The sequence below is a fragment of the Pelodiscus sinensis genome, chromosome 19 (assembly GCF_049634645.1).
Source record: "Pelodiscus sinensis isolate JC-2024 chromosome 19, ASM4963464v1, whole genome shotgun sequence".
Lineage (NCBI taxonomy): Eukaryota > Metazoa > Chordata > Testudines > Trionychidae > Pelodiscus > Pelodiscus sinensis.
Genome location: NC_134729.1, coordinates 11437946 through 11451676, shown reverse-complemented (window position 1 = coordinate 11451676; position 13731 = coordinate 11437946). Strand labels below are relative to the sequence as shown.

General features: G+C 50.5%; 1 protein-coding gene across 4 annotated transcripts in view; it reads left to right on the top strand.

Moving 5' to 3' along the window:
- Positions 1 to 13731, top strand: part of LOC102463292 (uncharacterized) — a 176121-nt gene that overhangs the window by 100253 nt on the left and 62137 nt on the right. The window contains exons 1-6 of one of the 4 annotated variants that reach the window (XM_075902265.1): positions 493 to 2313; positions 4724 to 4812; positions 5368 to 5626; positions 9507 to 9554; positions 10413 to 10556; positions 12107 to 12259. The exons of 1 other annotated variant lie outside the window; for it this stretch is intronic. In XM_075902265.1, the coding sequence (XP_075758380.1) occupies positions 5596 to 5626; positions 9507 to 9554; positions 10413 to 10556; positions 12107 to 12259 (376 nt within the window). In that variant the 5' untranslated portion in view covers positions 493 to 2313; positions 4724 to 4812; positions 5368 to 5595. Of the gene's footprint in view, positions 1 to 492; positions 2314 to 3011; positions 4813 to 5367; positions 5627 to 9506; positions 9555 to 10412; positions 10557 to 12106; positions 12260 to 13731 lie in introns of those variants that run through there. 2 more of the 4 variants (XM_075902264.1, XM_075902266.1) reach the window with 2 other exon arrangements.

Sequence of the window (13731 nt, the reverse complement as noted above, 5' to 3'; positions counted from 1 at the left end):
TGGCTCCGCACATGGCCTTCACGGAATTGGTTCCACCTGCCCTGGCAGAGGAAAACTGGGGCCGGACCTGCCTTCCAGAAGAAGATGAGGAGGAGGCTGCATCAGGTGCCTCTAGTGATTGCATCCCATTCGGCTCTTCCTCCCCGTGTCAGCACAGGAGTTCTTTGTGTTACAGGGGCAGCCGCTGCATCCCTACAAAGGCAGAATTGGAGCCCTGGACCTGCTCAGCAGCTGCTGGCGGCCAAGGATACAGTGCCCCATTCGAACAAGCCCCCAGAAATAATCACACCAGCCTGATCCCAGCCTCCCTCCCTGACTGAAGGCTGGAACCCCAGGAAAGTACTAAATGGGACAGCTCCCTTGTGAGAACAGCCATACTAGGTCAGGCCAAAGGTCCATCTAGCCCAGTATCCTGTCTGCCGACAGTGGCCAATGCCTGATACCCCAAAGGGATGAACACAATAGGGATGTTAACACAATAGGGATGTTAAGTAGGGATTCATTTGCTAGCCAAGTAGTTGATGGAATTTCCATCAAATACTCGACTAGCTGATTTCACCTTTTGCATTTCACCTTTGAAATGTACAAGAACCTCAGCGGGGACTTTTGTGCATTTCAAAGTTGGAACGCCGTGTGGTGCCCAGGGCCAGTGGGGAGTCCCGCTGACTCTGGGCTCCATGCAGGCGCTTCCCCGCGGTTAGCAGGGGACTTGGAGACCTGCACTGGCCCCATGCTCTACACGGGCTCTTCCTCTTTGAAATACATAAGAGCCCCCAGTAGGGAACTCTTGTACATTTCAAAGCTGGCATGCCGCGTGGAGCCCAGCATCAACGGAGGAGTGATCCCAGGTTCCATGTGGCACTGCCACTTTGAAATGCCGTGAGGAGCCCAGGGTCAGACTGGGTGACCAGCAGATCCTGGGCTCCAAGAGGTGCTGCCGCTTGAAATGCTGTTTGGAGCCCAGGGTCAGCTAGGGAGTCCTGGGCTCTACTTGGCATTTCAAAGTGTCAGTGCTGCAAGGAGCCAGGCTCCCCGTGACATTCAAAGCGGCGGCGCTACATTGAGCGGCTGATCCCAGGCTCTGTGTGGAGCTGCCAGTTTAAGTATCCGCTCTTCTCCCCCATCTTGCTGCCTCTACCTGATGGAGGCAGCAGTGGGGGGAGTGACTAGTCGACTGTGCTGTTGACTAATCCTTACGTCCTTAGAACACAACAGGTAATCATCAAGTGATCCTTCTCCTGTCATCCATTTCTGGACTCTGACATTCAGAGGCTAGGGACACCATTCCTACCTATTCTTTATAATAAGTATGGCTGGACCTAACCTCCATGAATTTATCTAGTTCTTTTTTGAACCCTGTTCAAGTCCTGGCCTTCACTAAATCCTCTGGCAAGGAGTTCCACAGGTTGACTTTGAACCACATGAAGAATAACTTCCTTTTTTTGTTTTAAACCTACTACCTATTCATTTCATTTGTTGAAACCTAGTTCTTATGTTATGAGAACAAGTAAATAACTTTTCCCTAATTCAGCTTCTCAATTCCTATCATGATTTTATGGACCTCTCTCTTATCCCTCCTTCATCTCTTCTTTTCTAAGATGAAAAGTCCCAGTCTTTTTAATGGCTCTTCATATGGCAGCTGTTCCAAATCCCTAACCATTTTTGTTGTCCTTTTCTGAGCCTTTTCCAGTGGCAATATACCTTTTTTGAGATGAGGTGGTCACGTCTGTACATAGTATCGAAGGTGTGGGCATACTATGCGTTTATATAGAGGCAATCTGATATTTTCTGTTTTATTCTCTATCCCTTTTCTAACAATTCCCAATGTTCTGTTTGCCTTTTTGACTGCTGCTGCACTCTGAGTGGATGTTTTCAGAGAACTCTCCACAATTATTGCAAGATCTCTCTTGAGTGGTTACAACTAAATTAGTCTCCATAATTTTGTATGTGTAGTTGGGATTATTTTTTCCAGTGAGCAATTTATCATCTGTAAATTTTACCACCTTGCTCTTTATCCCTTTCTCCAGATCATTTATAAATAGGTTAAATAGGATTGGTCCCAGTACGGACCCTTGGGGGACCCCACTAGTTACCTCTCTCCACTCTGAAAACTGACTATTTATTCCTACTATTTGTTGCCTGTACAGTTATCAGTCCATCAGAAGACCTTTCCTCACGTCCTGTGACAGCTTACTTAACAGCCTGTGGTGAAGAAACTTGTGAGAGGCTTCCTGGAAATCTAAGTACACTGGATCCATTGGATCCCTCCTGTCACCATGATGGTTGATCCCCTCAAAGATCTCTACTAGATTAGTAAGGCATGATTTCCCTTTACAGAATCCATGTTGACCTTCCCCCCCCCCAAAAAAAAATTATGTTAATCTATGTGTCTGCCAATTCTATTCTTAACTATTGTTTCAACTAATTTGCCCGGTACTGACATTAGACTTACCTGTCTGTAATTGCCAGGATCACCTCTAGAGCCCTTTTCAAATATTGGTATCATGTTAGCTATCTTCCTGTCATCAGGTATAGAAGCTGATTTAAAGGATAGGTTACAAACCACAATTCATAGTTCTGCAATTTCACATTTCAGTTCTTTCAGAAGTCTGGGGTGAAGTGTTACTGATCAGTTTATCAATTTATTCCAAAACCTCCTCTAATGACACATCAATATGGGACAATTCCTGAGATTTGTCACCTAAAAAGAATGGCTCAGGTTTGGGAATCTCCCCAGTATCCTCAGCCATGAAGAGTGAAGGAAAGAATTCATTTAGTTTCCTGCAATGACTTTATCATCTTTGAATGCTCCTCTAATATCTCAGTCATTCAGTGACCACACTGGTTGTTCAGCAGGCTCCTGCTTCTGATGTATTTAAAAAACATTTTGCTATTACTTTTTGGCTACGTCTAGACTGGCGCGATCCTCCAGAATAAAGCCCTTTTCCGGAGGATCTCTTATTCCTACCTTCAGGTAGAAATAAGGGCTTTATTCCGGAGGATCGCGCCAGTCTAGATGCTTTTTTCCGGCTTTTCCCCAAGCTGGAAAAAAAGTGGCGGACATGTTTATTTAAATCCCGTGGGGGATATTTAAATCCCCCGCGGATTTCCCTATTCCAAAGTTAGAAATTAGCCAGTCCGGAGAAGGGGCCAGTCTAGACGTAGCCTTTGAGTTTTGGTCTAGCTGCTCTTGAAACTCCTTTGGCTTTTCTTATATTAGCCAATTAGCCCATCATAAAATGGGATTATCAGGCCTCTCCTCCATGTCAGTCTTCTCTCCTGAGCCTCCGGTCTCTCGCTATGTCTTTCTCTCTCTTTCTCTCTCTCCTCCTCCTCCTCCTGCCTCCCCCCCTCTCTCTCTGCCTTCTTCCTCTCTCTCCGTCTCTTTCTTTCTCTTCTCCCCCTCCTGCCTCTCCCTCTCCCTCTCTCTTCTGCCTCTCACTGGGGTGCTGCATGGGGAGTGCGGGGCCCAAACGGCCGCTTGTGCTGTTTGCTCCCCTGCCGCGGCCCGGCTGAGCGGCTCAGAACTCAGCTGAGTGCCACGGCGTGAGGCAACAGCGCTCCCCAGAGGCGACTCTGTAACACTACAGTGTTACAGAGCAACAGACACTGGGCTACTATATATATGATTTGTAAACTTAATTTGACAGAGTTTATGCACCTTTCTATTTTCCTCAACAGAATTTAACTTCCACTGCTTAAATGATGCCTTTTTATCTCTTACTGCTTCTTTTACTTGGTTGTTAAGCCATAGTGGCACTGTTTTGGTTCTCTTACTGTGTTTTTTAAATTTGGGGTGTACATTTTAGGTAGGCCTCTATTATGGTGTCTTTGAAAAGATTCCGTACAGCTTGTAAGGATTTTACTTTGGGTATTGTACCTTTTTAATGTCTAACTAAATTCTGTATTTTTTTTTTTTAGGTATCCCTTTCTGAAATAAAATGCCAGTGTTGGGCTGCTGAGGTGTTTTTCCCACCACAGAGATGTTAAATTTTATTACATTATGGTCACTATTTCCCAGAGATCCAGTTATATTTGCCTCTTGGACCAAATCCTGTGTTCCATTTCGGACTAAATCAAGAATAGCCTCTGCCCTTGTGGCTTCCAGAACCAGCTGTTCCAAGAAGCATCATTTAAGGTGTCAAGAAACTTTATCTCTGCATCCTGTCCTGGGGTGATGTGTACCCAGTCAATAAGCTGAAATCCTCCACTGTTATCACGATCAAGTGGTGGATAATATATCCCTACTGCTATATTCTTTTATTGGAGCATAGAATTACTATCCATAGAGATTCTATGGAACATGTTGGTTTATTTAAGATTTTTACTTCATTTAATTCTACATTTTCTTTCATGTATAATACCACCAGCACAACCTGTTCTGTCCTTCCGAAATATGACCTTGTCCCATTGATTGTCCTCATTCTACCAAGTGTCCTTGATGCCTATTATATCAATATCCTCCTTAAATATGAGGCACTCTAGTTCACCCATCATATTTTTAGACTTTGTGTATAAGTGTGTTTGAGTATAAACTCTGGAAAAAATTGTCACTGTTTAGCTGTTTACCATTTCCTGATATGTTTGAATGGCACTCTTTTTCATTTGACTATTTCTTTCCATAGTTTGTCATCTTCCATCCTCTTCTCCTTACTAGAACAGAGAATTCTATTAATAGATTTTCCCTAAGAGATGTCTGTTTGATCCATGTGTTCCTCCTCAGGCATCAGCTTTCCCCTAGACCCTAAGCTGTGTCCTTTGGAACAGAAGCATTTGGACTCTGCTGAACTTTTGTACTGGGCTAAAAAGGAAGTGAGTTCGACAGGGTCTCGTTTTTGCGTGTTTGGAGCCAAACTGGTCAAATTTTCCTTTCCAAATTGACTTTCCTTCTGACATTTGCATTGTGTGTGACAGGGTGAGGTGTCATGCAAGATCACATCTTCAGAGCAGCAAGTGAGATGGAAAACCAGTGTTAAAAGGCAACATTTTGCTTGACCTCAAATGTTTTTATTTTCCATCTGAATTTTTTTTCCAACGAATTTTGAAAGTTTTGTGTTTCATTCCTCACTGGAATGAAAACAGATTTTGAAATCATGAAGCCCTCTATCAAATGGCAGTTTTCTTCTCAACATTGAATTTTGATGCCTACTATCTAGCCACTAGGTAATGCTGCCCTGGGAAGAAAACTCAAGGGTTCCAATTCCGATATCCTGTTCTACCCATTAGATCACTCAACCCCTCTCAAGCTAGGATGGGACCCAGGAGTCCTGTCTCCTACGTCCATGCAAGACTTACCCCCCACACCCCACTTTCATTTCCTAAATAGAAAAGACTGCAACTTCCCCTATTGTTTCCTGTTAATTGCAGGGCTGCTATTTGGGGACACTGATAGGATAATAAACATGTATTAGATGTCCAGAGATCACCCTGGGCAGAAGGAACAGGTCTGTTGCAAGAGGAACAGTGCTGAGCTGAAAAACGGTGATAAAGAAGCAGCAGAAAAAACAGTGCCACTCAGCAAACTTCCTCTGCTAGATGAGAACGGGATAAAGTCAGTTCAGTTTCATTGCCTGGCAGGAGAAGGCAGCAGCCACGATGAGGGTGCAGTTGATCACCCCCCTTGTAGGTAAGTTTGCAAGGAATTGGGTTATTTTCCTACAGTGGGGGCTTGAGGAAAACCCACTTGAGGCTTGAATGGGCGGGGACTGTGCTGACTGTTCAGTGGGCCCCACCTATGCCAAGGCAGGTGGGAACCTGCCCAGATGCTAGCAGCATGGAGGCAGGGGATGGGGGTGTGGTTGTGTTTGTTAGGCATGGAACAATCGAGGTGTGTGGGAAGCAACAACAAGAAAGAGGGGGAGACCCGGGAGACTCAGAGGAATGGGCGTCCTGTGTTGGCCCCCTACTGAAATTCAGTGGGGGTTGGGCTGGCTGGCCCCAATACCAATTCCCTGGAGGGGAAGGATCCATGAGAAATCAGAACCCTGAGACTGCCAGTCCCCAGGAGCATGGGGAGAGGAAATCGCTCCTGGTCAGCAGGCTGGGCAGGCTAATGAGGGGGTCAGGACACCAGGGGTCTGTCTTGTCCACTGGGTGAGCTGAATTTGCCTGGATCTCACAGAGTGGAGCCAAGCTCAGGAGAGAGCAGAGGCCTGAGTAGGGGAGGAGGAGCAGAGCCAGGCCAGCCAGAAAGATCCAGAGAGGCATCCCAGGGAGCAGCTCAGTGTTGGGCAGAGCTGCGGACAGCACCGAGAGCAGTTCCCTGCTGGGAACAGAACTGCAGCCACAGAGCCAGAGAGGTCAGAGAAGCAGCCCCGGGGTTGGAGGCAACGCAGCAGAGAGTGGAGCTGGGGGGGCTGGAGCAGTCAAGAGCTGGGAGCAGGGAGCAACTGCAGAGAGGAATGGGGGCTCTGGGCAGAGGTCCTAGCCCAGGAAGGCTCCTCCAAATAGCCCCACAGGGCAAACAAGGTGGGGGCGGATCATAACCTGGATTGGGGGCTGTTGCTGGGGAGAAGGGCCCTGACTCCCAGAGTCTGAAGTCACAGCCAGGGCCTGGTCAGCAGACCTGGGACGTGTGAGGAGCAGCCTGTGAACTGCCCTGACACTCCAGAGGCGCTGGGTGTGACGTCCCCTGCCACAGAGCAGGGTGGCCTGTTTTCCTCTCACCTTCCCGGTTTTTATTTTTAACAATTGCTGGGTGTGTTTGCTGTGAGCTATCAGTGATGAGCAGGGGTCAGGGAAGCATCTAGTGCAGGGAGAGGACCCCAGAATGGGGACACCCAGCCCCTGCCCTAAATTACCTCAAGATTGGGGGTCAAGCCCCCCAGGAGTCCTGGGCCCAGCCTAGTTGTGGTTGAGGGGCTCTGCCACACAGAGGAATGGAAGAGGAGCCCTCCAGCTCTGGGTAAAGGAAGTGGGAGCGGGGCCTCAGAGCCTTTCTCTAGCCCATGTCACAGGTGGGGTTGTGTAGAAACCAGGGATGTTCCCCTCAGTAGCAGAACCATCCCCTGCATGCAGGAAGAAAGCCAAAGAGGAGCCTTTAGGAAGATCACAGGGCTGCGGCGGCTGCTCCTCCAGCAGTGCAAAGAGCTCCAGGGCCGACAGGAGAAAGAGATGGGCCGCCTGGGATGCCCTCACTGCTGGACCAGTGGCAGCCTCCTCCTCTTCTCCCGCAGGCTGAGGGTCCCAGTGGGTGGGAGGGCTGCAGCTGCCTTGTTTTAGGTGGGGCCCACTGAACAGTTTGAATTGTCCTGGGAGGAGATGACAGAGAGCTGGTCTGATGGTGGTCAAGGTGAAAGGGGCTTGGGACTATAAGCAAAGAAGCTCTCCCCAGGTTTTGGTCCCTCCTGCATTTAGAAAGACAAGATTGTACCTAAACCCGACCAGATCAAAGGAAACACCTGATCCCATCATAATTTTGTGCTCCTGAAAAGGGCAACCACAATTGCAACTGTGTTGGGCTCTTTGAGGGGTTGTTAAGTGAATTCAACCCAAATCGTTAACCTGTCACGTAAGTGCTGATCTGATGAGTGATCTGGACACACTCTGAGGCATTAGGGAGACAGTTTGCAGAAGTTGTGCAGATTGGGGAAGAGGTCGTAAGGGACAGGACAGGGCATGGAGACAGAGAGATCTGGATCCCTTGGGAGGGAATCAAACAACATGCATTTCAGTGGGACCTCTGGAATAGAGGAATATAGACTGTCGGCCACACTCACAGCACAGGGGGCTTAAAAAAGACATGGGACTTTGGCTCATTCTATGAGCCCCCTCGCAGAGGAGAAGTTCCCAGCTATGTGGGCATCAAGTGATCTCCAAAAGCCATGCTCGCGAGCTACCTCCTGCCAACTCCAGGCCCAACTGAGGCTCGGGGTTCTGAAACACTCTCTGGGTGAGGCGCCAGAAGCCCAGCAGCTCGGGGCAAACCCCTCTGGAGCTGGGAAGGCAGGTGGAAATCTCAGAAAACTCCTGCTGGCAGGGCCTCCACACACAGGGCTGTGGGGAGCTTCTCTCTGCCCCACTCACAGCTACAGCGGCTCACGGTGCCATCTGAGTTCCAAAGAAAGGGGCCAAACTGGGTGGGATCAAAGGGCCGTGTCAGGCCCAGTGTGGGCCGGATGCTCCGCACGTGCAGCCCAGCCCACGAGGCGGTTTCCCTTTGGAAACTGAGGGGTCCGGTGTTTTCAGGCTAGGAAATAGCAGAATGTTTTTAACCAGGAAAGGAAAGAGGCTCTGGACCAGTCTCCCTGTGGGACTAGGGGGTGTCAACAGCCCAGCTAGGTGTAGGGTGGGGCAGGATACGTGGCTATGCAGGGCTTTGCGGTGGCAGGAGAGTGGAGCTCTCAGATCCGTCCCTTTTTCTTGCCAACCCTTCGCTGCCTCTAGCAGATCTTCCCCAGTTCCCTGGCTACAGGAGTTAGCCTGTCACTGGTGCTGCCCCCGAACCCGCTGCTCCCAGCAATTCTCCAGCTGAGCCATGGGCTAGATTTTATAATCGCTTGCTCCCCAGTCGCCAGTCTCACCTGGGAGGTAGCTCATCAGCAGAGGTGAGGCTGGGCCAACCCAAGCTTCCTACAAAGAGTTTAAATCTAAACTTGCGGGTTGGCAAAGCCCTTGTCTCTCTCACACTTGTCAGGTATTGTGTCCAGTTCTGGGCCCTCCACTACAAAAAGGATGTGGACGCATTGGAGAGGATCCAGTGGAGGGCAACCAAAATGATGAGGGGGCTGGAGCATATGACCTACGAGGAGAGGCTGAGGGAGTTGGGTCTGTTTAGTCTGCAGAGGAGAAGAGTGAGGGGGGATTTGATAGCAGCCTTCAACTTCCTGAAGGGAGGTTCCAAAGAGGATGGAGAGAGGCTGTTCTCAGTAGTGACAGATGGCAGAATAAGGAGCAATGGTCTTAAGTTCCGGTGGGAGAGGTCCAGGTTGAATATTAGGAAAAACTATTTCACTAGGAGAGTGATGAAGCACTGGGATGGGTTACCCAGGGAAGTAGTGGAGTCTCCTTCCTTAGATATTTTTAAGTCTCAGCTTGACAAAGCCCTGGCTGGGTTGATTTAGTTGGGATTGGTCCTGCTGAGGGCAGGGGGCTGGACTTGACGACCTTCTGAGGTCTCTTCCAGCTCTATGGTTCTATGACACAGACTGGGGGGCTGTGACGTGGCTGTGCTCCACCAGCAGAGCAAGGAATAAACCCCCCATCTCCCGGGACCTTGCCCACCACTCTGCCCACTAGTCCACACAGCCCAGTGAAGAGTAAATGCAATAAAGCCCAGTGCCACAGGAACATCCTAACTGTCAGGGTGGTTAAACACTGGAATAAATTACAGAGGGAGGTTGTGGAATCTTCAACACTGGAGATTTTTAAGAGCAGACACCTGTCAGGGATGATCTAGTTGGTTCTTGGTTCTGCCGTGAGGGGCAGGGGACTGGACTTGATGTCTCAAGGTCCCTTCCCGTTGTAGTATTCTGTGATTCTACCCTTGTTTGTGTCTGCTCTTGCAGGGTTTTGCTGGCTCATCTGCCTCAAGGCGACTCATTTCTCCAGCGCCGGTAAGTTGATGCCTAGAAACCTGAGCAAAATCTCCAGATCTGAACCCTCCCACCCATCCCCCGTATGTCCTGTAGCTGGAAGGGGCTTTGAACAGGCAAAGAACTTTCCATCCCATTTCCTCCTGTCCTTTCCCTGCATTTTCCTTGTTCTGATTTTCCGTTTTCTTCTGCCCCTGGAGCTGCATCTGCCTCTCACTTCTCCATTTTCCAGAAAGCCACTTGCTCCAAGGGGGGCTAAACAGAGCTGCCTTTTAATTCTATAATCAATGCGGGTTCCTTCTGCATTTCTAACTGAACAGGTGCAACAAGCCATTGCTAGGCCCAGATCACACAAGGTGCACCTGTGGGGTATGTCCCAGGTCGATTCATACCCAACATGATTCCACGCCCCTGTCAGGGGCGCATCCCACACTTTGGGGAACACTGTGCGAAAGGTTGCAAGTCAAGCACTCCGAAGTTAGGAAATGCCAGAATCCAAGTGTTCTCTGCCCCTGTCTGCATTATGCCCCAGGCATGGAAAATGGGCATGACAGCCCCTCTCCTCGGGATTCAGTTCACAGGATCAGCACCTGCAGCACCCATCCTCTGTTCCTACCCTCCCCGCTGGCTTCTCCTCTCCAGCTGCAGGGGAGGGGCCTGCAGAGCTTTTCTGGCTTCCTCACCTGATGCCTCTAGAAGAGGGTCCAGCTGCCTTGATCTGACCTCCCCAGGCACCTCTTCTGCCAGGTCCTCGCTTGGGGTGGGCGGGCAGGGCCAAAGAGCGAGTGTGAAGCCCATTGAAGATGTGCAAGGGGGTGAAGGTGCAAAGAGAAATTAATTATTTTATTTTAATCAAATCCTTCCTTCTTGATTTCCCAGACAAAGCGTGTGAAAAGTCGACCGTCTGTCCTAGTTATGCAACCTGTGAAGTCATCTCTGGGAGCTATCGCTGCGCCTGCAAACGTGGGTCTGTGTCTAGCACTGGGGAGCGGTATTTCACTGATAAAAGTGTGACGTGCCAGGGTGAGTGTGAGTTCCTGAGCCCAGCTGGGGGAGGGGAGCCGTGTAATGGGGTGACTGTTCCGTTGCTGGGGTCTTCCACTTGGTCTGTATCGAGGACGTTGCTGACTGAAAAGGGGGATGCAGGGATGAAAAGTGCGAGGAAGGGATAGATGTGGCCAAGCAAATTTACTGATTCGGCTTCACCCGCAGGTCAATCTGTTCCTTTCTGCTCAGGTGACAGCAAATAAAATGGAAAAACTGCAGTGCAGTCTGCACACAGCCCTGGGGCTGGGCAGCGTGGGATGGGGTTGGGGACTGAATTCCATGTCGATGCTGCATCCTTCCCTCCTCCAATTGTCCAGACAGCACCATTAGCAAATGCAAAGGGGAGGCGCATACTGTGACCCCGCCTCCTTCGCACCTAATTTTGAGACACCTGGAAGAATATGAAGAAAAGTTTGACCCTCAAACAGGGTGGGGGAGGATTTCTTTGTAGGTTCCCTCTTCCTCTGCACCTGTGTCAGAGCCAGTCACAATCCAGCTCCTAAAATGAGTAAAAGGAAACTTTTTTTTTACCTGAAGCAACATTAACTTGTGGAACTCCCTGCCTCAGGATCTCACAGAGGCTGCCAATTGATCATGTTTTGAAGAAGGATTAGGCTTTGATACAAATAGAAAGACCATCTGACATGATCTTCCAAAGCATCTAGTTCCAGCCACTGATGAAAGCAGAATTTTGAGCTAGGGGATGGGAACTGGTGGGCATGAAGAAATTCCAAGGGGGGCTCGAGGTAACGCAGTCCCCTCTCCTGGGTCAATCCCCCCCTAAGTTTTGCTGAAACCTTTTTTTTTTTTTTTTTTTTTTTTTTTTTTTTTGGCCCGTCACTTTTTTTTGTTTTTTGTTTTTTGGCCCGTCACTTTTTTTTTGCTCAAGAAGCTTTGCTGCTGTGTGGGAGGAGGGCGTGAGAGTTTCTCAAAAATCAAAAAGGGGGGCATGCTGCCATAAAGTTTGGGAACCACTGTGCTAGGGGGTTACTGGTCTGACCCAATCTGGCCAACCCTGTGTTCCTCAATGACAGATGTTTTCAGACCTGAATGGTAAATGTTCCATTCATGATATTTATACACTAACCTGTGGTCCATGGGATTTATTAGTTGGGTCCAAATGTAACAGCTACTAGTCTTGGCTGGCAGCTGCACGAGTGACCCTCCATCTCAGAGGGCCAGAGCAACCCATCGCCTCCTGAGGTTCCACCTGCGGCCTCGTGGACCCCCTGTCTGCCCCTCCCCCTGACACCTCTCAGGTACTGAGGCACCAGAGCGCCACACTTACTGCTCCTCCCTCTCCCTCCCAGGGCTGGGAGGCCACAAACAGTTGATGTGCGTTGTCCAGCCTGGTGCACTGATCCGGGAGAGACGTGTGGAGGAGGAGGGAAGACGGGGTCTGTAGGGACGCTGCCCATAGGGGACACACTGGCCCATAGGGGGACACGTAATTCCCACCTATTGGGGGTCACACAAGAACCTTCCTGGGCCAGTAAATGACTCCGGTTCTGTTTGCTCCTGTCCAGATATCGATGAATGTGCCCGGGACCCCACACACTGCGGCCCGAATGCCTCCTGCTGGAACACTGACAAAAGTTTTGTCTGTACATGTGTAAATGGCTACAGCTCTGCCAGACGAGCCTCAGGGAAGCGCGGCATCGCCCCGTTGGACTGCTCAGGTGAGAGCCAGTGGGAAGCCCAAAGGCCTTCTCCCGGCAGGGTCTCTCCTGCTCCAGACAGTCATGGAGCAACTCCCAGCGCACACCAGCCCCTCAGCCTGAGTCTGAAGATGACCCTAATGCGGGGGTTTCCCCAGAAAACTCTCCCCACACAGATATGCACTTTGGCCCAGCTCTGTGTCTAGTGCCCTCTTGGTCCTGGAGGGAGCCAGCACCCCTGGGACCACGGCCGACTCAGTGCAGCCTTTGCTCTCAGGGATGCCCACGGCCGGGCACAAAAGCTCTTTGCTGCTCAATGCCCTGTGCTAAAAACACTCCAGGATGGCTTGTATGGGGATGGCTCCTCACGCAGGGTGAAAGGTGCAGAGTCACTGGGGCCAGGCCCCCGGTGCTGCTGCTCCATCATCTCCCCTGGAACAACAGCGATTTGCCATCAGCCTGGCTGAGACTGAGGCTTTGCCCTGCTCTGACACACCGGGCTGGGGCTGGCGCAGGGCGGAGGGGGGAGGGGCATAAGGAATGAACTAAAGATTGTGATGGACACAAGAATTCGAGCGACAGAGTGAACCAGGTGCACCAATGGGGATGGAGTGTGGATGGAGACCCATGGTGGAGAGGTGTTGAGAAACAGCTGAGCAGCCTCCACTCCCATTGGTTACAGGGGAGGGGCCGGTGCCCTGCCTCTAAGCACGTGGCCCTACAATAATGAGCAAGGAGATCTGGGAGAGAAAATTGTCTCCATGTCACAACAGGGGAAACTGAGGCATCAGGTGGGGAAAAGACATGACCAAAGTCGCACAGAATCTGTGCAAGAGCTAAGAGTGGAACCCAGAAGCCCCGACCCCCCCTCCCCTTTTGTTTTTAAGTACTAGGCCTCACTCATCTCCTGAAGTGCAGGATAGTAGGCAGCAGTCCTGCCTGTGTGCCATCCTGCTAGGACCAGGGCACAACCTTCCTATCCCACCGACAGCAATAGAACCCAGGTGTCCAGATTCCCTCTTCCCTCAACCCCTGGCTCCTTCCTATGCCAGCTCCCAACCCTCCCTCTCCTCTCAGCGCTGAGAAGGGAACCCAGGCATCCTGGTTCCCACTCTCCAGGCCACTAGCCCTGCTGTCTCTTGGGGATGGGCAGCACACTGCAAACCTTCTGGGAACCATATTCCTGGCACGGTGCCCTCTCTGATGCCAGCTGCTGGCCCTGCCTTCTCCCCTGCCCCCATCCTCCCACCAAGCTAAGCCCCTCTTGTGCACTGCTGGGCTCATCTGAATTCAGAAGAGTGCCCTGGGGACGCCACTTGCACGAACATCCCATGAGGCCACTGTGGCATGAACCCGCAAGCCCTGGGGAGCAGCGCATCACTGACCCAGCAGTGCAGTGCAATGGTGAGAGCCGGTCCAGGCATGGAGCAGAGTGACCAATGCCAATGGTCTCTGGGCTGATGGAAAGATTCCCACTGGATCCAATGGGGTTT